Source organism: Hypanus sabinus, chromosome 6 (assembly GCF_030144855.1).
Source record: "Hypanus sabinus isolate sHypSab1 chromosome 6, sHypSab1.hap1, whole genome shotgun sequence".
NCBI lineage: Eukaryota > Metazoa > Chordata > Chondrichthyes > Myliobatiformes > Dasyatidae > Hypanus > Hypanus sabinus.
Genome location: NC_082711.1, coordinates 85,675,091 through 85,700,486, shown reverse-complemented (window position 1 = coordinate 85,700,486; position 25,396 = coordinate 85,675,091). Strand labels below are relative to the sequence as shown.

General features: G+C 40.0%; 1 protein-coding gene across 2 annotated transcripts in view; it reads right to left on the bottom strand.

Moving 5' to 3' along the window:
* Window positions 1-25,396, bottom strand: part of vps50 (VPS50 EARP/GARPII complex subunit) — a 200,031-nt gene that overhangs the window by 138,208 nt on the left and 36,427 nt on the right. For both annotated transcript variants that reach the window (XM_059972546.1, XM_059972548.1), the window contains exons 3-8: window positions 12,478-12,600; window positions 11,724-11,795; window positions 8,110-8,163; window positions 7,244-7,314; window positions 1,656-1,773; window positions 1,539-1,574 (exon numbers count right to left, since the gene is read on the bottom strand). In XM_059972546.1, coding sequence (XP_059828529.1) covers window positions 1,539-1,574; window positions 1,656-1,773; window positions 7,244-7,314; window positions 8,110-8,163; window positions 11,724-11,795; window positions 12,478-12,600 — 474 coding nt within the window. The remainder of the gene's footprint in view (window positions 1-1,538; window positions 1,575-1,655; window positions 1,774-7,243; window positions 7,315-8,109; window positions 8,164-11,723; window positions 11,796-12,477; window positions 12,601-25,396) is intronic.

The window sequence follows — 25,396 nt, the reverse complement described above, 5'->3', positions numbered from 1 at the left end:
GCAGTAAAAGGAATTACAGAGCCATGAGAAAGGAGCTGGCCGAAATTCACTGGAAGGGGACCCCAGCAGGGATGATGGCAGAATAGCAATGACTAGAGTTTTTACGGCAATTCTTAAGGCAAAAGATAGGTACATCCCAAAGATGTAGTAGTATTCTAAAGGCAGGATAAGGCAACTGTGTGTGACAAGGGAAGTCAAAAACAGCTTAAAAGCAAAAGAGAGGGTAAATAACAAATATTAGTCATAAGTTAGAGGATTGTGAACCTTTTAAAAACCAAGAGAAGGTATTTAAAAAAACAAAAAGAGAAAAGCTGAAATGTGAAGATATGTGAGCTAAAAATATCAAAGAGGATAACAAATTGTTTTTCAGATTACATATAAAGAGTAAAAGAGATTTGAGAGTGGATATTGGACCAGTGTTAAATGACACTGGAGAGGGAGTAATGGGGACAAAGAAATGGCAGACAGACTTTGCATCAGTCTTCACTGTGGAAGACACTAGCAAAATGCCAGCAATTGAAAAGTGTCGGGGCAGAACTGAGTGTAGTTGCTACTACTAAGGAGAGGTGCTTGGTAAGTTGAAAGGTCTGAAGGTAAATAAGTCACCTGGGCTAGATGAACTATATTCCGGGGTTCTGAAAGAGGTGGCTGAAGAGATTGTGGAAGCATTAGTGGTGATTTTCAAGAATCACTAGATTCTGGAATGGTTCTGGAAGACTGGAATATTTTAAATCTTACTCCACTCTTTAAGAAGGGAGGGAGGCAAAAGACAGTAATTTGTAGGCCAGTTAGTCAGATTTCAGTGGTTGGTAAAACGTTAAGTTCATTATTAAGGATGAGGTTTTGGGGTATTCAGAGACACATAATAAGCCGAAATCAGCATGGTTTCCTTTAGGGGAAATCTTCCATGCAAATCTATCAGAATTCTTCAAAGTAACAGGCAATATAGACAAAGGAGAGTCAGTAGATGCTGTTTACTTGGATCTTCACAAGTCCTTTGACAAGGTGCCATGTGAGACTGCTACACAAGACAACGGTCCATGGTATTACAGGAAAGATACTGGTTCAAATAGAAATTTGGCTGCCTAGCAGGACAAAGCGGAAATAAAGGGGGCCTTTTCTGGTTGGCTGCCTGTGACTAATGGCATTCCAGTGACTGGTACTGGATCCATTACCTTTAATCTAAAATGTTAATCATCTGGATGACAGAATTGACGATGGCTTTGTAGCTAAGTTTGTGGATGATACAAAGATAGGTGGAAGGACAGATAGCATTCAAGAGGGCTAGTAAATCAGCTATGATAGAATAGCGAAACAGACATGATGGGCCAATTGTCCTAATTCTGTTCCTATGTCTCATTTGAATTTGGGGCTGAAAGAGCAAGACTAGTGCCACGTGGAAAGATAAGCAATTAAGAACACGGGTTTACATTAACATAATTAAGACTGTTAGAAGGTTTAAGTGGAGTTGAAATCTGGTAACTGGATTAGCTTTCCATAGCACTAAGTTAAGAAGCTTTTGAATATTGATTGCTTACCTCCAACATCTCGCTTAACCGTACATCAGTTCTTTGCTATAATAAAAAAAATTCAAAAATATTTAATTGAACATCAAAATACCAAAACATTTCACTTAAATAAATAAACATGCATACCAGTGTTTTAATTGTGCGCAAAGACTTCAGCAGCCCAATCAGCAGCTGCCTTTTTCTTTGATTAGCCAGTAGCCCCAAGCTAGCTTGTGTGAATCCTTCCTTCGCAATATTTAACTGCCTACCAAGACAAAAGACAAATGCGTTACAAACTAAACAATCATATAAATGAACTAACAAAATCTTGATAACATTTCAAAAGGTTCCTCATTACAATTCAGGAGCAACTCAAAACTTACAGTAAAACCCTGATGTCCCTCCCCACCCAGTTCAAAAACCCCATGGCTCAGCATCAGGCTCACCTGTTTCTGCTTCCCACATTACTTTCAAACATTCCAGGTCCCTTCCCTTGCTCAAACTCTCCCTTGAACATATCGGAGCTCTAATTTCCAAGTTCCCCTTAAACTCGCCAGGGCTCTATTACCTTTGATCTTATTAAACTCATTGGGTTTTGATTCCCATGTTCCCTTTCCACCTATACTGTGAACTGCTGAGAGACCCACTTATACCTCTGTCAGTGCCACAAGAGTAACACTTCAGTAAGTCAATCTTTATGCCTCTTAACATTTATCCATTCAAATATATTTCCCTAATGTGCCCTTATTTTATGCAATATTTTTTAAGAGTTGCCTTACTAAATACCATATGAAAATCCAAATTTACAACCACTAGATTCCCTTCAAGAATCTAGTTACAAATAAAGTTTAATTAGCCATAGTTTCTCTCTTAAAACTGCTTTGACTGTCTAATTGTATTATGTTTTTCCAGAATAGCCTGTTATCAGATCTTAATGATAAATTGCAGCAGTTGTTAACAACAGATCATCCCAATTGGTCAACTGGCCTATTTCTTGAATAATAGTTCAGAACCAGACACTCCATCCCAAGCTCAAGAGGATACAAGCATGCATTTGGCTTGGGCTGTGTGTTCTTTGACCTGAGCCTAAGGTCTTTTTATTTAATTTCAAAGTACATACAACCCAAGCTAAGCACACACTCAGATCCTTAGGCTCGGGTTAGATCAGACCAAGCCAGTAGCTGCCAGTTATTATTAAATTACTGCACTAATGAGATCTCCAGGTGCTTCACTGCTTTAAACAAAGTCTGTTAATTTAAGTGCTGGTATTTATTGACACAGTTGATCTGTTTTAAGATTTTAAAAACTGCTTTAGTTTTATAGAGTTAGTTTTACAAAGATTAGCATTATCTGTCACATGCCCATTGAAACACAGTGAATTATATTGCCTGCATCAACGACCACAGTCTGAGGATGTGCTGGGCCAAGTTTCACCATGCTTCTGGTGCCGATGTAGCATGCCCGCAACTTACTAACCAGTCTTTTGGATGTGAGAGGAAACCAGACACTTGGAGAAAACCCACACAATCACTGGGAGAACATTCGCTGGATGGGACAGGTCAAGTCAGGCAGCATCTCAAGAACCACAAACACAAGAAAATCTGCAGATGCTGGAAATCCAAAGCAATGCACACAAAATGTTGGAAGAACTATGCAGGTCAGGCATCTCAAGAATGTCCATTGACATTTGTTCCATCTTATGCTGTCGAAGCCTGTGCAAGCAAGGTTTGGAGCCAAACGTACTCAGCCTGTGAGCTGTGAAGCATGATCTCAGGAAATGATTGTTCTCTCGGAGCAGATCAGTCAACCTAGCCAAAGACCAGGAAAAGCTGCTGCTTGAAGAGAAAGGAAGTAAATGGAATGAAGAGCTGATAAGTTTGACTAATGGGGAAGGAAAGAAATAACTTGCTTAAGCTTAAGGATTTTGCATATGATTCTTAGTTTTTGAAAAAAAGTATTAAAATTCTGGAGGGCCTCAATTCTCAGGTCAGTCAGAAAGTATCATGGGCTGTGTATGTACACCAGAAATAGAATGACTAAAGATAATCAGTTCACAAATCAAAAGTAGTGTAGTCCGCAGGTTCAGGTTGAATTTACACTGTCCATGATTTAAGTTTCAATGTGGCCCTTAAGTGCAGCATCAAGCAATTACTATTTTTCCAATATGAGGGAATTTTTGTAGACTTCAAGAACTTGTGGATGATCAGTAATGCATCTACTTCGTCTGTAATGAGATCTTTTGGAATCCTGGAACATAGCCTGTTAGAATCTGGAGATTTATCCAGTTTTACTCCACTGAACCTCTACTGTTATTTGATGATATCCATTATTTTGATACTTCCCTTGTTAAGATAAAAATACTTGCTTAATGCACGGTTGTCAAGTTTTATGTTTGTAGCATTACTTCAGGTTAAGTAAAAGACCATGGGCAGAAAATAGAGGGAAAGGCAAAAAAATATTGATAATCAAGCAAAAAAGCTGGTGTTTATAGAGGCAGGTTCCCCCTCCCCCCCCCCCCCCAAAAAGTAAAGCTGTAAAAGTCCGATCAAGCTTATAAGCACTAAAATAATACCAAACCAGGACTAAGAGGACCACTATTAAGCTTGAATAATTTAAATGGTTCCATCCTACCTAAACCAATGCTTTAGTGTCACTGGTATCATTCCTCACCCAGGTAGATGTTTTTTTTAAATATCCACTGTTACAGATTATCTCATACCCTAATAATTACAAACACTGCCTGAAACCTCCTCTGCTGAACAATCCACCTGCCCCATAATCATAAATGCCAATTACCCCCACAGATTTGATTGTCATACCATATTTTGCCATCTACAGTTTAATACTCAACTACTTCAAAAGGCCTTTGACAAAACACCATAGAAGCCTGCTAAGTAAGTTAAGAGTTTATGGTATTACAAGAAAGGTATTAGATTGACTGACTGGCAGAAGGCAGATTGGGAATGAAAGGGTCTTTTCTGGTTGGTTGTCGGTAACAAATGATGTTCCACAGGGGTCAATGCTGGACCTGCTCACTTTCACATCACCTGTCAATGATTTAGATAATAGAATTAATAGTCAAGTTTGCAATGATAGAAAAATAAGTGAAGTTGCGGTTAGCTTTGAGGAGGCAATGAGTTTGCAGAAGGAAGGACTTGAAGAAGTGGCAGATAGAATACAGTGTATGGAAGTATATGGTCATTCACTTTGGCAGAAGGAGTAAAGGCATAGACAACTTTCTAAACAGGGAGCAAATTCAGAAATCAGAGGTGCAAAGGGACTTGGGGGGCCTTGTGCAAGATTCCCTAAAGGTTAACTAGCAGGTGGAGTCGATGGTAAAGGAAGGCAAATGCAATATTAGTATTCATTTCGAGAGTACTCAATTATAAAAGCAAGGATGTAATGCTGAGGCTTTATAAGGCATTGATCATACTGCACTGGAGTATTGAGAGCAGTGGTGAGAGTTGTCTGAGAAAGGATGTGTTGGCACTGGAGAGGATCCCAAGAAGGCTCATGAGAATGATCCCAGGAATGAAAGGGTCGTTGTACGAGGAGTGTTTGATGGCTCTAGGTCCATACCCACTGGAGTTTGGAAGAACGAGGGGGGAAATCACATTGAAACCTATTGAATATTGAAAAATCTAGATAGAGCGTACATGAAGAGTATGTTTCCTATAATAGCGGAGAATAGGACCAGAGGTCACAGCCTCAGAATATAAGGACATCCCTTTAGAACAGAGATAAAGAGGAGTTTCTTTAGCCAGAGGGTGATGAATTTGAGGAATTCATTGCCATACACATCTGTGGAGGATAAGTGACTGGGTATGTTTAAAGTGGAGGTTGATAGATTTTTGATTAGTTAGGGTGTCAAAGATTATGTGGAGAAGGCAGAAGAACGGGGACAAGAGGGATAAATCAGCAATGGCAGAGCATACTAGCTGGGTTGAATGGCCTAATTCTGAACTAATGTCTTATAGTCCATTCATTTCCATTTTTTTTTCTGTTTTTGTCCATTTCAGACAAATATTTGTCACGGCATGTTTCTATACTATCCCTTGCTAATTCACTGACAATTTGGCCCATTTCTATCCAAGTTTTTTTAATGCTTCAAATTCTCAGGCTTGCTCCTTTTGACAGTGGTTCTTTTAAATGTAAAATACCCATGGTGCATCACTTCAGTAGTTTTTATCCCCCAGTATTCTGTACATGTTTGAGAATTTGGTGGCATGCAAATAATTACTCCCCTTTGTTGACCTGCCAGTTGAGTTTATAATCTTATTTTCAATTTACCTGAGCCAATCTACCGCCCATGGTTACACTATCCACTTTATTTCAACTTCAGGCCCTAGTTTTCAACTGAACTGTCTCCCATAAAATGTAAACACAAAATTATTTCATACTGTAATAATGTTTCCTTAGAGAATCCTTAATTCTGAGACAACTAAATAATCACGTATTACTTCACTCTTTGACTCATCATTCCAGAAAATGTATCTTTGAACTTGTCCTCAGTACTACAATTGCCATTCTGGTTGACAATATGATGAATCAGGATCACTACCTATAAAACAATCTTTTCTTAACTTTTTTTTTCCCCCTCAATCTAATGGTGTTGATATTATTGTTAGGTGCCCTGTAAAGCATTTAGCTCTGTATTTTCTCTTCCTTCATGGATGGCTGTGGAGGCCAAGTTATTGGTTACATTTAAGCAAAAGTTGATAACCTCTTGATTAGTAAGGGTGTCAAAGGTTATAGGGAGAAGGAAGAACAGGGTTGAGAGGGAAAGTGAATCAGACATGATTGAATGTTGGAGCAGACTCAATGGGCTGAATGGCCCAATTCTGCTCTGATGTCTTACGGTCAGTTTAGATACAAAACATCAATGCCATTTCACTTCCCACAAATGCTGCATGACATGCTCTGTGTTCAAGTGTTACATTTAATTTGCTGTTTTTTTTCTACAGAAGGATTATTTCTCAGTGCTGCACTTAAGTCATAATTTAAAGGCAGGACAACACATGACCATCATAAAAACCAGCCTCCCCTCAATGTCTATACTTCTTGTGGCCTCAGAAAAGCAGTCAAAATAAAAGATCACTCCACTCCAGCTCTCTTCTCCCTCCATCAGGCAGAAGATACAAAATCCAGAAAACGAGCACCATGAGGCCCAAGGACAATTCTTTCCTCATGTTATAAAACTCTTGAATAACATCTTATACAGTAAAAATAAACTCTTGACCTCACAGTCAACCTCATCATAACCCCTACACCATATTTTCTCCCTGGACTGCCCTTTACTTGTAATTTTAACACTATATATTGCATTCTATGATTTTCCCCTGTACATCCATGATGCACACATTTTGAAATGAAATGTATGGATGCCATGCAAAACAAGTTTTGCCACTGTATCTCAGTACATGTGACAATAATAAACTAATTCCTCTTCATTTTTCTATTTCAAGAATTTATTTATAAAGAATAATTTATAATGATAAACTTGCATTTATCATTATTAATTACCAATTTCATTTATCTTTAAGACCAAGACTTCTACTGACTTTTGCTTATACACATTCCAATGCAGAAAAGTAATCCTTTGAAAACCCACTTCAAATACAGTAATCTCTTAGAACAATTATTTTGATGATCCATCACAAAAAAATAACAAAAGTACACATTTATTACAGAAATAACAACAAATACAGGGCTTTTGAAGTACTGTCATCTCTTACCTTCTGGCATTTGTACATATGACTGCTGCCAATTGAAGATTAGTTTGTAGTGATGTAACTCTTTCAAGCTCCTACAAGAATATATTTTGATAAATAACATTTCTTTTGAATATTTAGTTACTTTTTAAGTAGTACCCTTGCCTATCCTCTGGCAACTATTCTTAAATGAACAATGTTATTATTTTTTTCCAAGTCCAAATTATATTCAGTCTTCAGCTTCAATCAGCATGTTGTAAACTCAATCTTTGAAATAAGTTTTAGATGGGCCTTTTCTCTGGATTTCACAAGAATAAGAGGCTTTCTTACTGAAAACAATATTCGGAGTGGACAATACAATAGATGAGAGCAGGGAAAAAGCAAGAGAATTTCTTCTTCAGTTGGGATGTAAATCTTTGTAATTTTCTACCATGAAGAGCTGAGGATGCTATGTCATTAAGCACATTAAAGGCCATAGCTGATTGATTATCCAATGATGCAGGGATCAAGGATTATGCTAGAGACAGCAAAATAAAATCCAGATCAACAATTGGTAAAGCAAACTCAAGGGACTGTATTCCGTACTTCTGCACCTATATTTGCTCCAAGAACAATACCTTTGAGAAGCAGTTTTCTTATTTCAATACAGTTAAGTGAGCAATGAATTACATATGATATTGATATATATTGTAATACAAATTATACAATTCTAAAGAGACGATGAAAGTTCACAAGATCATCCAAAAAAATGAAAAGATTGATTGTATTTTAAACTTCTGTTATATAATAAATACAATTATATTATTGATCTCATTTTAATCCAAATTCAGTTTTGACCTGCTTGTTTTAGATAGAAGTGATTACTCGCCCATTATTTAATGACCTTTTACCTTCACATACGCAGCCTGCTTCTCCAGGATTAAATCTGCTACCTTCTTTGATACCTGTAAAGAAAAGTATATTATTACAATTCACACAGTAATGCAAGATACAGGCATTAGTGACTTTTACTTAAATAATGCAAATGAAACTTTAAGAACTTAGTTATGAAAAATTTACCAATCCATGTTGCATGCATATCAGTTTCCAATTGAGCTGTACTATTCAACATGTAACATAAGATGCTGCTTATTGACTATAGCTCAGCATTGAACACAATCATTCCTACAGTTCTGATTAAAAAGCTACGGAACCAGGGCCTTCTGTATCTCCCTCTGCAACTGGATCCTTGACATCCTAACCAGAAGACTACAATCTGTGAGGATTGGAAGTAACATCTCCACCTCGCTGACAATCAACACAGGGGCACCACAGGGATGTGTGCTTAGCCCACTCCTCGACTCTCTCTACACCCATGACTGTGTGGCTCAGAAGTGGAGGAAGTGAGCAATTTCAAGTCCCTGGGTGTCAGTATCTCTGAGGACCTAACACAGTCACAACATATTAACACAGCTATAAAGAAGGCAAGACAGTAGCTATATTTCATTGGACGTTTCACAGATTTGGTCTGAAACTTCTCTAGATGTAGCGTGGAGAGTATTCTGACTGACTACATCACTGTCTGGTACTGGTGTGGGGTGGGGGGGGGGTGGAAGAGCTACTGCACAGGACTAAAGTTGCAGAAAGTTGTAAAATTAGTCAGCTCCATTGTGGATGAAGTTGGTTAAGATGGAGCCAGTCTACAATGCTCCTTCAGTCAACATCTTCTGGATAGATCATGAAACTATATATTTCACTTCTACATTTGTTTTTTTCATCTTGGATGTGATTCTGGAACTGATGGAGCCCGTTCTCCTCTTTCTGAGAGGGTTCCAGGAGGCAGTGGCTGCACATGCGAACCTCATGACTATAAGCAAATATTCGACTCCATTTCAATGCTTGTCAATTAAAGCGACAAGGGAGATTGAAATATACTTATTTTAACTTAATTACATAATATACATAAACTTATTTTTTCTGTGTTTCACTGCTCTGCAGTCTCGAAGAGGATTCCGGAAGAGAGGCAGCATTTACGAACTTTCTGGCCGGAAGGCTGCAGGATGGGATGCAAGCCATTGTTCCACTCCATTTTGCTGATTAAAGCAATGAGGGAAATTGAAGCATCAATGCAAATGCGGAGGGTGCATGCCAGCTGCCTGTTTTCTGATCAATCTGCTGTGGAGAGGGAGAGGTCTCCCACTGGGTCCAGAGAGTGTTCTTCAGGTTTTTCTATGTTTTGGATCTGGTGTTTTTCACCCAATCTTTCTTTTTTTCGTGTAGGAGGGATTTGGAAGTGCCCGCTCCATTTTCATTTGTTTTTTTTGTGTGGGGAGTGAGATAGTATACTTTGAAAATACGTGAACTTTTGGGTACTAGCCTTCATAGTATTCAAGACATTTTCAAGGAGTGCTGCCTCAGAAAGGTGGCATCCATCATTAAGGATCCCAGGACAAGCCCTCTTCTCAAGAAGGAGGTACAGAAGTATGGAGCCACACACTCAGCAATTCTGAACAGCTTCTTCCCCTCTGCCATCCAAATGGACATTGAACCCATGAATACTACATTTTTTTAAATTACGGTTTTTGCACTACTTATTTTAACTTAATTATTTAATAGACATATACTTATTTTTTCTGTATTATCATGTATCGCATTGTACTGCTGCCGCAAAGTTAACAAATTTCACGATGTATGCCGGTAATATTAAAACCCTGATTCTGAATTTGAAACAGGATAATTAAAGAGACAAAAATGTCTCATTTAATTCTCTGAAGCAATGCATTCCAAACTCACCTGCTAAATCATGGAGTTACTTATGGTGATAAGATAAACAATAAGCTATACACAAGCTGGACTTAACAGAAATGTCTACCATGACTTATACAAAAGTAATGTTTCCCGCTCTGTCACTATAGTCTGCCAAGCAGAGCATTGACTTCGAACTAAGTTATGTGTACACTAGAGAGTGCATGCGAGCCATGCTCTGAATAGATTTCAATCTCACATTCTGATAGATTATCTACTGATTAACTTTAAGATTTCAATGATTCAATATACAGGAGAACACAACCTCATAAATTTAAAGAATAATATGTTCTGAGGATGTCTAGTGTCCTCATCAATTGTGAGTTTTTGAAATTATTTTAATGCATGGAAGTTATTTGATTGCATTGCAAAAAGCGTAAAAGTTCTCTACAACAATAACTGTAGCAAAGCAGTTAAGCTACAGCCTTCTGCCTTAATGAACTTTAATTAAATAAATCCTGAAAAATAATGTTCATATGAAACTTTCAAGTATTATAAAAGGCCCACATGGTTACTTAAAAGTTTTCAGCCATGGAAAACTGCACACACACACACACACACACACACACACACACACACACACACGACTAGACATTTGCCCTTGAACTGGGCAAAAAAAAAACAAATCACTTAGACAATAAATCTTGCAGCAGATCCATCATCCCAACAATGATTCAAAAGTTTTAAATTCTCAAAGCAGAAGTTTATCGCTGTGCGATACAGTTTCAATGTATTAGCTCCCGAAGTTTCATATATTCATATAAACAAATCATAAAAGCCTGCACAAACTTGATCATATTTGCTGCAGGAATATTAGCTAATCCAAAATGAGAATGGACTAAAGTTACAGTGATGTTTTAGCTCCAAATTATGAAACAAAAGCTGTCATTTAATTCCTAATCTTCATTTCTGGGGAACACAGTGGATTCTGGTTAATTTGGACTCACCGGGTCATTTTGGCCCAAGTCAAAGGCCGCTCCAATTAACTGAAGTCTCATGGAAATAGTTAACTGAGTAACAATTTATCTATTTAAATGAAATACAAAACAAATTAGTACACTACCAATACCTCTATAGTACTAAAAATTGCATTAGTTCCTTAATAATTATCAGAGGAATTCATCTGTGTTCTTTTGATTGACTGGAAATTAATAAAATTAGCACAGACACCTGGTGCAGATAATAAACTGCTTTCATACAAGGCTATCAATGATTGTATCTTCCAAAACTTCATTTTCATAATAACATTTGAAATGATTATCAATATGTTCAAGTCCTTCTAAGTTCCCAATTTGAAGTAGTGAAATCCTGTCATTTGTACTCCTGGCTGTTTCTTGCATCTCCAAGCTGAGCTTGAAACCGCAGTGAGCAAAGATGTTCCAAATTGTCTAAATGCTTATTTCTGACCAAATATCAGTAACAAAAATCACTGCTTTTTGAACACGAGCATACGCAACTGACACTAGTTAGAAACTGTTCGGCAACAATCTCCTGTCCCAATTAAGTGGCATAGTACCCCAAATAATGTGAACCCTGGCTATCTTCTCGATTTAGTTCATGGTCTTGCAGAGTTGTCTCAAGTAAACAGTTTCCCCGATGAACTGATGACTCAATGAACCAGAATCCACTGTATGCTGTTTGTTAGAGGATAAAGAAGATGTAGAATAAATTTATATTTATAATACAATTCTCCAATTACTATGTAAAATAATATACTCACAACAGCTTGCTGCTGTTTCAGTTTATCTCTGTATTCTTCTAGATCTTGAAGGTTGAGAACAGACGGGAGTTTCTGTAGACAGACAAGATATCTTCAGCAAACATTAGAAAATATTCATTGCATTAGTAAAGCAACACACGAAGAACAAAACATGGCACAGAATCTTCTGCTGCTGTATATCACCGTAAAATCTTTTAAAGAGGATGTGATAAAATGCGATCTTTATCCTTTTGATTTTCTATTTGAAATGTAGAACTAGGTAGAGTCTTGGAAGTTATTAGAAATATTTGAAATCTCAGCAAACAGAAGCATATTGTATTTTATCTGATTTCCCCCTCACGTAGCTTCTTCAACCCATGTTACAAACCTTATTGGATTTCTTCTTCTCCAGCCGTTTACCTTTCTCACTCACCTGGCTTCACCTACCACCTTCCAACTATCCTCCTTTCCCTCCACCCACCACCATATTCTGACATCTTTCCCCTTCCTTCTCTGTCCTGAAGAAGGGTCTTGGCTCAAAACATCGACTCTTTATTCATTTCCATTGGCACTGCCTGACCTGCTGAGTTCCTCCAGTATTGTGTGTGTGTTACGAAGTTATTGTTCAATCCTTGACTATCCATTAATTGAGGCACAAATCAAAGTAAACTTTAAATAAATTAGTTCTTTTGAGGAGAAATGTTTACCAAGTGAAACATTTGTTACTTTCAAAAGTCTATTTGACAAATTTAAGAAATAAATATTCCACAGTTACCTCCAGTTCATGCTCTACAACATCAAATGAATCATTGCTGAAATATATTTCTTCAATACTGTTGATAATTTCTTGCTCTGCTAGAGGGTCACTGGGATTTTCTCTCAACTCCCTCAGTTCTTCCTTCAGTAAAATGAGAAATTAAGTAAGTGAAATTACATGATTCACATCATAATTGCAATACCAATAATTTATCTAAATTATCCCTTTGTCCCAAAGGATTAAAAGTGTTGGCACTATCAACGACAGATGATATTGGTTATTTATATTCTGCACATGCTTACTAAATCCTACACTTGCTGATTTAGTTAGAATAAATTTCTCATTCCATTGGGATATTTTCACAGAAAGCAGCCTAGTTGAATAGCTCTAAACCATCTATTGCTTTTGCAAAATATAAACCACAATCTGAGCTAAACTGAGGACACTTTAATCCAACTCAAATGAAAGAACAAAATCTGTTTTATGCCTCATGATGAAAACAGCTACAAATGCTGCAAGCTGCTTGTTGACCTTTGAGACTTTCAGGAGTATTTCTGGAATAGTGCAATGCTGCTGAAGTCAAGCCAGGGCAAATATATTGTGGGGTGTCTGGTAGCATCTTTGAGGAGGGTTAGCAGGGAGGAAGACTGGAAGTAGTGGACAGACAGAAGGGAGAGAAACAAAGCTGCAAGTTAGAAATACGGCAGGCAAAACAAAGCGTGCAGAAAGCCAAGCAACAAATAGCATCAGAGTACACAAAAGCGTTAAGGCGGCCATTGTAAAAGTACTAGATACCCAAAGTAAATAAATTAATGATACAAATAGTCACAAATAGGTACAATCTAACTGTTATTACAAAGCTGAAAAACAAAGATTTCAAGATACAGTATTTGGTTAATTGGGACATCAGTTGATCAGGCTGAAAGTACAACTGGTATTCTAATTTGTTCTGCATTTCATTTAAGTACATAATTTGTTACTCAGTTAAATAGTAGATTGCCTGCTTAATACCTTGTAGTTCTATGAAACTTCGGATAATTGGGACAAGTACTTAATTTGGCCAAAATGTAATGGTCCTGATGTGTCCCAATTAACCGGAATCCACTCCATATAGGACAGATAATATAATATATAACATAAATTAATATATAATATATAATACTTCCAATTAGGAATGAAACCAGTAAGTAGACTGGATCTTGCTTTGCAGATTGTAGTACAGGCAGAGTTAGGAAAGATGCTGCTTCTCAGCTCCTACTCAGAGCTTCTGCTATTACTTGTATGGACATTACATGTTCTGAGCCGATGTGGATTTCCTGGGGTGCTCTGGTTTCCTCACACACCCCAGGCATTGACACATCAGTAGATAACCAGCCACTGTAAATTATCCTTTATGTTTGGTTCAGCAGAAGCTGAAGGAGTTAATAAGAGTTAGAAGAGTAAAATATTACTGTAAGATTAATGTAGATTAATATGTAATGATTGGCACAGACGCAGTGAGCAAAGGGTCTACTTGCATGCATTATAACCATGATTATGAGAATGTGTTCGGGAGAGCAAAAAACAGTGGAATAATTTATAATCTCCACGAAGGAATTGTGTTGTACAACAATGTACAAATAAGGAAATTCAAGGGCAGGACTATTGAAGTAATTGGGAGGAATTTTAATCTATATGCTAATTAGATCAATCAAACTAGTACTAACAAAACAGATAACAATTTTCTAGAATTAATGCAAGATGGGTTTCTAGATCAGTATATGGAGGAACAGACTGCAAAATTGATTATTTTTAAATCTGGTGCTATGCAATCTGAAAAGGATAATTAATAATTTTGTTTTGAAGAGGCCCAAGGAAAGAGTGATCATAATATGAATTTGCATTGTTCAAAAATGGACATAGTTCAATCTGAAACCAGGACTTTTGATCTAAACAATGGAAACTAAGAAGGAAATAGAAGTTAGCTGGTAATGATATTGCAAAGCTCCCAAAATGTATAGGCAATGGATAGCATTTAAAGAAATACTGATTTGCAACAAATATTCAGTACAGTCCTTTAAGACACAAAAACACATCTAACCAAGAAATAAAGACAGTATTAAATCTGATGCAAAGCTTACAAAGTTATCAGAAAAATTTAGTAGTCATAGAGTCACACAGCACGGAAACTCTCTTCAACTCAGCTCAACCATATTGCCCAGTGAGCTGGTCTCATCTACCCACCTTTGACTCATAGCTCTCCAAACTTCTCCTATCCACGTACTTATCTTGAAGGCTTTTAAATGTTGCTAATATCTGCCTCAACCACAATTTCTGGCAGATTATTTAAAATACTGACCAGACTTTGCATGAAAAAGCTGCCTCTCTTAAATCTCTTGCCTCTGACCTTAAACTTAAGCCCTCTTGGTTTTAGCAAACACTGACAGGGAAAAAGACAATGCCATTCACCGTGCCATTCCCACTCACTATCTTGTATAACTATATCAGATCATCCTTCAATCTCCTATTTTCCTGAGGAATAAAGTCCTCATCTACACAATCTCTCCTTGGAACTCGGGCTCCTGAATCCAGTTAACACCCTGCTAAATCTGTTCTGCACTTTCTAGTTTAATAACATCTTCCCTATAACATGATGACCAAAACTGTACATAATACTCTAAGTGCTGCTTGAGCAATGTCTTTGCAACATTGCAATACAAATACAAAACTCATAAGGCTAGAAGACATAGGAGCAGAATTAGGCCATTCAGTCCAAGTCTGCTCTGCCATCCCATCATGGCTGATCCCAGATCCCACTCAACCCCCATACACCTGCCTTCTCACCATATCTGGCACCGAATCTGGCCCTGTGGCTCAAAAGGGTAGGAAAAGGAAGAGGATGGCAGCAGTGATAGGGGACTCTATAGTAAGGGGGTCAGACAGGCGATTCTGTGGACGCAGGAAAGAAACACAGATGGTAGCTTGCCTCTCAGGTGCCAGGGTCCGGATGTTTCTGATTGCGTCCACAATATCCTGAAGTGGGAGGGTGAACAGCCAGAGGTTGTGGTACATATTGGTACCAACGACATAGGTGGGAAAAGACAGAAGGTTCTGAAAACAGACTACAGCAAGTTAGGAAGGAAGCTGAGAAGCAGGATCTCAAAGGTAGTAATCTTGGTTTTACCGCCTGTGCCAAGTGACAGTAAGTATAGGAATAGAATGAGGTGGAGGATAAATACATGGCTGAGGGATTGGAGCAGGGGGCAGTGATTCAGATTTCTAGATTATTGAGACCTTTTGGGGGCAGGCGTTACCTGTATAAAAGGACGGGTTGCACTTCAATCCAAGGGGGACCAATATCCTAGCTGAGAAGTTTGCTAAAGCTATTGGGGAGAGTTTAAACTAGAATTGCTGGGGTGTGGGAACCAAACTGAAGAGATGGAGGAAGGGGTGGTTGGCTCACAAATAGAGAAAGCTTGTGGACAGTGCAAAAGGGAAGATAGGCAGGTGATAGAAAAGGGATGCGCTCAGACCGATGTTCTGACGTACATTTCCCTGAGAAATATGGCAAGTGTTCAGGGGATACTTGCTTGGAGTTCTGCATTAGGGTTACGGTGCATTGGCCTTTATCATCTGTGGGATTGACCTCAGGAGCTGAGAGGTAATGTTGCAGCTATATCGGACCCTGGTCAGATCCCACTTGGAGTACTGTGCTCAGTTCTGGTCGCCTCACCACAGGAAGGATGTAGAAACTATAGAAAGGATCCAGAGGATAGGTTGAGTGAACATAGCCTTTTCTCCTTGAAGCAACGGAGGATGTGTAAGATGATGAGAGGCATTTGATCGCGTGGGTAGTCAGAGGCTTTTTCCCAGGGCTGAAATGGCTATCACGAGAGGCACAGTTTTAAGGTGCTTGGAAGTAGATACAGAGGAGATGTCAGGTGTAAGTTGTTTTTTTTTAAAACACAGAGAAAGGTGAGTGTGTAGAATGGGCTGCCGGCGTCAGTGGCAGAGGTGGATACGATAGGGTCTTTTAAGACAGGGGTCACCAACCTTTTTTGCACCGCGGACCAGTTTAATATTGATAACATTCTTGCGAACTGGCCAATGGGCCGGGGGGGTGTTAATCACAACTGGAATATAGGTGATAAGTCAACTATAAGTCACTTATAAGTGGCTAATACACTCAATCTCGTTTCTAAGAGGGTTTATCTAACAAATTTAATACTAAACACACAGCACATATTTTCCTCCCATGAATATGGTGAATATAGTGATAAGTCAGTTATAAGTCACTTATAAGTTAATAGCATCATAACATTTTAAGTAACGTTTGGATATTAAACACACAGCACATATTTTCCATGTGTGAACATATAAAATCATTGCAACACACCAATATCGCTGAATCAGTGGGAGCCTGCAACAAGACAGTCCCATCGAGGGGTGATGGGAGACAGCGATACTCGAAGGGGGTTCCTTATGTCCAGCCTATTCCACAAATTAATTGCCGTGCCTCTCAGCACTAGCTTCTGTTCTGCTTGATCACGTTTTATCCGCTCAAAAAACTCAACGGGTTTGCCTTTAAGTGCGAGGTGCTTGGACTCAAAGTGCTGAAGCAGTTTTGAGGAGTTCATTGCCTCATTAGACAGCCTCCGGGCCCGAAATCCAGCCTCCCTCTCGCCTGCCCACTGCCAGATGCCTTGGCCAGCTCAAGGGTGGGGTGAGAGGGAGCGCGACCGACCGAGCGAGGAGGAGTGTGACAGGGCACACACCCGTCCTCCTTGTAGGTAGGTAGGACCTATCTGTCGACAGAAGTTTGGCTAGAGGGATGACTTTGTGTATATCGCAGCAAGGTAGCTGCTCAGCTACTTACAAAACCCCGAGCCCAAATTAGGTCATCTGCTAATATTTTAGCACCAGGTTCCCCACAAACATTCAGTGTGCTAAACAGGTTTAGAGGCGGCGCCCATCTGTCTGCACTCCAGGCCAGCAGCAACAGCACTTCTTGTCGGCCACAGGAGGCGGTTGGTTACCCGAGGCCAACCAGTGATCCTTGGCACTATGGTATCACTGCGTTTAGGCGACTGATGACCTCGCATGCATTCAAGTTTAACAGTGGGCGTGACATGGGATGAGGAAAGGTGCAGCTGACTCATATCGTTTCATACTGCCAAATCATATTGTTTCCTCGCGGCCCGGTACCAGTCCACGGCCCAGTGGTTGGGGACCACTGTTTTAAGAGACTCCTGGATAGGTACATGGACCTTAGAAAAACAGAGGGCTATGGATAACCCTAGGTAATTTCTAAAGTAAGGACATGTTCGGCACAGATTTGTGGGCTGAAGGGCCTGTATTGTGCTGTAGGTTTTCTATGCTTTCTATATCCTTTGATGCCTTGACCAATCTGCATTCCCTCAGTTTCATAATACTCCCCAGGTTCCGACCATTCAGTGTACAAGTCTTTCTCTCACATTTGTTTGAATTGAAAGCCATTCACCAATCTTCAACTAATATATACAAATGATCAAGACCCCTCAGTAGTTTTTCGTAACAGCCTGCACTATTTACGACATCACTTATTTTAATATTTCCACAAACTTACTAACCAGACCTTGCATTTTCACATCCAAATTGTTTATAAAAATTACAAACAATAAAGGAGCCAGCACGAGCTCCCATGGCACACCACTAGGCACAAGCCTCCATTCTGAGAAACAATGCTCAAATGTCACCCATTTCTTCCTAGGAAATTATGAATCCAATGCTCTATTACCCTGGATCCTATGTGATCCAATCTTCTAGACTAGCCTGCTTTGCTAGAGCACATATAGACAACATCCATTACTCTACCCTCAACTACCCTCTTAGTTACCTCCTTGAACTTTTCCAAAAGATTTGCCTGACACGTCTTTCCACACACAAAGCCATGCCTACCGTCCCAAACCAGTAGGTCACACCATATATTGATATATCCTGTCTGTCAGAATCCCCTCCAGCAATTTACCCAGCACTGATCAGACTCACTGAACAGTAGCTTCTTAGCTTGTTTTTGCTACATTTTTTTTTTAGTAATGGTACATTAACCACTCTCCAGTCCTCCAGAGTCTCATTTGTGGCGAGATGAAGGCACAATCTGCAATGATCTCCAAAATTTGCCGGTTACGTGGAATAGTCTATGTTCTAAGCCTACACTGGTGTGCACCCCCACTTTTCCTACGCTGAATCGACGACTGCATTGGTGCTGTTTCCTGCACCCACATCAAGTTCGTCAACTTCATCCACTTTGCCTCTAACTTCCACACTGCCCTCAAATTTACCTGGTCCATTTCCAACACTTCCCTCCCTTTTCTCGATCTCACTGTATCTCTGGAGTCAGCCTATCTACTGATGTCTATTATAAGCCCACGGACTCTCACCTGGACTATACTTCTTCCCACCCTGTTACTTGTAAAATTGCCATTCCCTTCTCTCAATTCCTCTGTCTCCGCCACATCTGTTCTCAGGATGAGGCTTTTCATTCCTTTTTAAGAAAGGGGATTCCCTTCCTCCAACATCAATGCTGCCCTCATCTGCATCCCTTCCATTTCACACACGTCGTCTCTTACCCCATCCTCCAGCCACCCCACCAGGGATATGGTTCCTCTTGTCCTCACCTACCACCCCACCAGCCCCCACATCCAGCACATAATTCTCCAGAACTTCTACCATCTCCACTAAGCACATCTTTCCCTCTTCCTCCGCCCCCCCCCCCACTTTCTGCTTTCCACAGGGATCACTCCCTACGGGACTCCCTTCTCCATTCGTCCCTCCCTCCTGCTGGCACTTATCTTTGCAGGTGGAACAACTGCTACACCTGCCCCTGCACCTCCTCCCTCACTACCATTCAGAGCCCAAAAAGATCCTTCCAGATGAGGTGACATGTCATGTGGTGACTTGTTGGGGTCATCTACTGTGTCCAGTGCTCCAGGTGTGGCCTCCTGTATATCAGTAAGACCCAACTTAGACTGGGAGACCATTTTGAAGAGCACCTACACTCCATCCGACAGAAGTGTGATCGTCCAGTAACCACCCATTTTATTTCTACTTCCCTTCTGATATGTCAATCCATGGCCTCCCCTACTATCTCGATGAGACCACGCTCGAGTTGGAGGAACACCACCTTATATTCCATCTGAGTAGCCTCCTACCTGATGGTATGAGCATCGATTTCCCAACTTTCAGTAATGTCTCTCTCCCCCCCCCCACCCCGCCCCCCAGTTCTACTTCACCCACTTCCATATCTCTTGCCTGCTGTCTGAGGTATTCTCCAAGCAGGTCATGCTTAGGGGCCATCTTCCTGACATATTCTTGGATGGTTCACATTTCTTCCAGCCCCGGAAGAAATTAGTAGTTTCTGGGTCTTGATGTCAATGGCTTCCAGTTCATTCCTTGGCCTGCACACCATCTCGGTTGGTTATCTCATGAGTGGTCGGGGGAATATGTTGATGGCTGTAATCTTGCTCTTCCCATAGGTCCAATCTCACTCTTCAGAGGTACTTAGATACTGTGCCACTCCTTCTGTCCTCATCATGGCTTCCACGAGCCTGCAGGATCCCCAGGTATTTGTAGCTGTCCTGTACATTTAGCATATGGTAACTTGACTTCTTCAGTCTTAATAATTTTGCTTCTTTTCACTACCATCCAGCCGCACTTTTCCAGTTCAAATGGCATCCCAATGTACACCGTTGTCAGGTGGATTAGACAGTTTTGTCAGCCAATATGTGCGAATCATGTCAGGCCCTGTTGATGGCCAGTTCTTCAAACTTGCTTTTTCCTTATTGTAATGTACAACATTTTTTTTGCATTGCACTGTACTGCTGCCACAAAACAAGTTTCACGACATAAGCCAGTGATGTTAAAACTGGTTTTAACATTAAAAATAACACAGGAGTGAGTAAGCAACACACAAAAAGACAGAGGAGTCCAGCAAGTCAGACAGCATCTATAGATGGGAACAGACAGTTAACATTTCTGGTCAAGATCATTCATCAGGACTAGAAAGAAAGACAAGACAGCTGACATAAAAAGTGAGGGCAGGGGTGGAGGGTGGAGTACAAACTCATGGGTGATAGGTAGATTGAGATGAGGGGAAGTTGATAGGTAAGAAAGGGGGAAGAGTGGGAATGTTGTAAGAAGCTGAGAGACAATAGATAGAAGTGACAAAAGGCTGAAAAGATGGAAAGGAGAGTGAACCATGGAATACAGGGAAGGAGGTCTGGAGGAAAACTGAAGGGTTGAATGTGTGGGTCATGGGCATATCAAGGAAGTTGTTGACAGGAAAGAAATGGGATGATGATAAGCAAAAAAAGGACAGACAGAAGGGTGGAGAATGGAGACGAAGTTTCCTTTTGTGGGAGGTTTAGAACTACAATCCCATGATCAGATCCCCTCACAACCTGTTCCTTTTCAAGACTAATCTGAGTTTCTTTAGTCTTACCCTCACTGAATCTTACTAATAACTCCTTGCAGCTCTCCGAGACCTTCAAATATCTCCGTAATTGCTGCGCCTATAATTGTACACAGCACCTCAACTGTGCCGAGCTAATGCTAAAGGCTCATCACAACTCCCCTGCTGCTATTTTTATGCCCAATGAATAAATTGCAGGATCATGTACATTTTCCTTAGTGTTATTTTCAGACAATGATCTAAAATGAAGTCTGGGTTTCATATAAAATTCTGAGAATCAGTTTCTTCTCCAGACATCAAAAAAATATATACAGGCATTGAAAAGAATAGTTTACAATATTGCCAAGAAAACTAGTTGTGGGTGTGAATGTAGCAAAATCTAGCTTCAGTTTAACACCAAACACACTGTGTGTGTGTATATATATATATATATTTTACAAATTTAAATTGCTAAATCTCAATAGACTCTCAAAGCATTTCTATGGTAATTCAATCCACAAGTCAGCAGTCTGTTTGGCAATGATGTATAAAAACAACACATCAGAACCCATAATTCAAGGTACAAGTTGGCCACAACTCCCTTGAAATTCCAGATCACAAAGTTCTAATAACTGGTACTACACTGCCATCTGGAGTTTAAATAATATCAGTGATACAAAGCCAGCACTGAACTGCACTGAGTTTGTCAGTCAGTGCTTTTACAGTAAACCATCATGAATGAGATCATGAAAGACAAGCCAAAGGTACTAAGGAATCATGTCCCTTTATACTTCAAGGTTTCTCCCTCTACTACCTTTGACAAACAATGAATCCCACACCTCTATCACTTCAAATGCAAAGATCTCTCATTATCCTTTTTAACCCCTCTACCAATTTATTTAAAGTTCAAAGCTCAAAGAAAATATATTATCAAAGTACATATATAGCATTTCACCATATACTTAAGTCAGATTCATTTTCTTGCTGATATTCACAGTAAATAGAAAGAAACACAACAGAACAAAGAAACTGCACACAACAGAGATAGACGAACAACCAATGTACAAAAGACAAATGTGCATATGCTTAAAAATAAAACACAAGGAGAATACAAGTTGCAAAGTCCCTCAAAGTGAGTCCATTGGTTGTGGAATCATTTCAGTGCTGGGGCAACAGAAATTATTTTCTCTGGATTAAAAGGCTGATGGTTGAAGGGTAAAAACTTTTAACCATCCTGAACAAGTTGATGTGGGATTTCAGGCTCCTGTAACTCTTTCCTGATGGCAGAAGTGAGAAGAGAGCATGGCCTGGATGGTGGGAATCCTTGACGATGGATGCTGCTTTCCTGCAATAGTGGTCCTTGTAAATGTGCTCAATGGTGGGAAGGGCTTTACCTGTGATGGACTGGGCCATATTCAGTACTCTCTGTTGTATTTTTCCTTTCAAGGGCATTGATGGCTCCATACCAGGCCATGATGCAACTAGTTAATATACTCTCCACAGTCAAGTATACAAGTTTGTCAACACTTTAGAAGACAGGCCAAATCTGTGCAAGCTTATAAGAAAGTAGAGGCAGTGTCGTACCTTTTTTGTAATGGCAGTTACATGCTGGATCCAGAACAGATCCTCTGAAATGATAACAATGAGGAATTTAAAGTTTGTTACATACCCGGGGGTATCTTGTGCCTGTCACATGACCATGATGTAACTGAGGCTATGCTGGGCATGACGTAATGGATTTGTGGTGGTGGAGTGATGTAATTTTTCCGCCAGTGAGAGTCATGTGATAGGTTTTTTAACAGGGTATAAATGGAGAACCCCTCCCTGTGACGTGGGGGCAGTTCGTGGCTGAATTCACCAGTGACTCCATGTTGCTGCGTATTCAATGTTATGACGCAGATTTATTTTAAAGTGGAGTTTTACTTTCTGCCTTAAGTTTCAAAGGTTATTGCTGGCAGTTTTGCTACAATACTGCCAGTTAAAATCCAGTTGGAGAATGAAGATTCATTGAAGCTCAGGAAGCTGAAAGATAGAGGGAAGTTGATGTCAGCTGTGAAGCAGATTCAACCTTTATTTAATCTTTGTACAAGGAATTAATAACTTGTGTCCATGTTAACTCCTGCTTTGCCAAAAAAGAGCAGGGAGTTGGATGCAGAGTTTCACCAAGGTCAGTGCCTTTAAGCCGTTTTATTTCCTTCAATCGTAAATCCCTCAGCAAAGCATACTTCGGCTGGGATCAGCAGTAACATCATGAAAGAGGATTTAATTCAAGGAAAGTCTCTGTAACTGACTAAATCATTTTGAACTTTTTGCAATACTACTTTAAAGAACTGAGTTCGCATTTCTCGCTTTAAAAACTGTTCGAGCTGCCATATCGCAGCTGACTTCTGGTTAAGTTAGTCGTTTGTTTACTTTTGGGTTTTTTTTAGCAGTGTTTAATAAATGTTTTATTTGTTATAAAAAACCTGTCTCAATTATATATTCACTGTTGCTGGATCATAACAAGTTACTGACGCACTCCACCTCTGATCTGCTGATGAGGACTGACTCATGGGCTTCCAGTTTCCTCCTCCTGCAGTCAACGACCAAAACTTTAGTTTTGCTGACATTGAGTGAGAAATGGTTGTTGTGACACCACTCAGCCACATCATCATTCTCCATCCTCATGCATGCATCTTCACCATCCATCGCTGGGCAGAGAACCAATGAAATGGCATCTAATGTTGGCCTGGTGTGACAGTAGGCAAATTGAAGCAGAACCAAGTCCCTCCTTAGGTAGAAGCTGATCTGCTTCATTGCCAACCTCTGCAAGCACTTTCTCACAGTCGATGTAAGTGCTACTGGACGACAGTCATTGAGGCAGGTTACCACATTCTGCTTGGGCACTGGTATAATTGAAGCCTGCTTGAAGCAACTGAGTACCAAAGTCTGACAAAGCAAGAGGGTAAAGGTATCAATGAACACATGAGCCAATAAAATTGCACGGATCTACAGCACTCAGCAAGGTAGCCTGCAAGGGCCAGATGCTTTTCCTTACACCCCCAATCTTGGTGGCATCCAGATCTAGATGACAAACAACAATGGACCCAGCACCGATCCCTGCAGCACTCCACTACCCACAGGCCTCCAATCAGAGAGACAACCATCTACTACCACTTTCCGGCTTTTTGCACAAATCCATTATCTAATCCAATTTACCACCTCGTCTTGAATGCCAAGTGACTGAACCTTCTTGACCAACCTCCCATGCGGGACCTTGTAAAATGCCTTGCTAAAGTCCATGCAGAAAACATCCACTGCCTTGTCTTCATGCACTTTCCTGGTAACTTCCTCGGAAAACAAGATTGGTTAAACATGACCAATGACGCATGAAGCCATGCTGGCTATCCTAATCACCCCACATCTATCCAAATGTTCATATACCCCAGTTCCTTAGAGCCCAGTAATGTCTACACTTGACCCCTGTAGGGTCCAGGGGAACATGTCAGGTCCTGGGATATTATCCACCCTGACTTGCCTAAGGACAGCAAACACCTCCACATCTATAATCTGTATAGAGTCCATGAAGTTGATGCCACTTTGCCTCACTTCAATAGACTCTATCCATCTCCAGAGTAAATACACATGCAAAAAAAACAATAAATTAAAATCTCCCCCATATCTTTCAGCACCAAACATTGATTACCATTCTGATCTTCCAGAGGACCAATTTTGTCCCTTGCTCTTAAAATATATTTAGAATCCCTTAGGATTCTCTTTCACCCTGACTGCTCAGGCAATCTCTTGCCTTCTTTTAGTCCTCCTGATTTCTTAAGTGTTCTCTTGCATTTCTATACTCCATAAGCACCTCATTTGTTCCTACATACCTATACCCATAATGTTCCTCCCTTTTTTCTTAACCATGGCCTCAATATCACTTGAAAACAGAGATTCCCCACACTTGTTATCATTACCTTTTACTCTGACAGGCACATACATGCTTTCTACTCTCAAAATATCAGTTTTGAAGGCCTCCCACCTACCAAGCACACATTTGCCAGAAAACAGCCTGCTCCAATCCACACTTGCCAGATCATTTCTGATACCATCAAAGTTGGTCTTTTTCCAATTTAGAATCTCAACCAATGGACTAGACCGGGGGTCGGCAACCCGCGGCTCCGGAGCCGCATGTGGCTCTTTTACGTCTGTGCTGCGGCTCCCTGTTGCTTTGGGAAATAATTGGTTGTGGCGACCCTTTTCCTGGCACATCCGAACCGACTCACAATTAGATAGCCTACGGGGGTTTGCGAGCACAGAGCTTTGGAGCCTCTGCGCCATGGGGGGCAGGTTGAGGGAGGCTTAAAAGTGAGGCTGAAGATTTCGAATAAAGTTTTTTCCTTCGACTGCAGTTACCGACTCTGTGTCGTAATTTTAGCGCTGCGTGTAGCACACCGCTACATGGTCAGTATTTAATTAAAATGTATTTTATGTTAGTTTGTTAGTTTTTGAAATGTAAATCTAAATTTGAAGATTATGGTGATCTTGTACAAT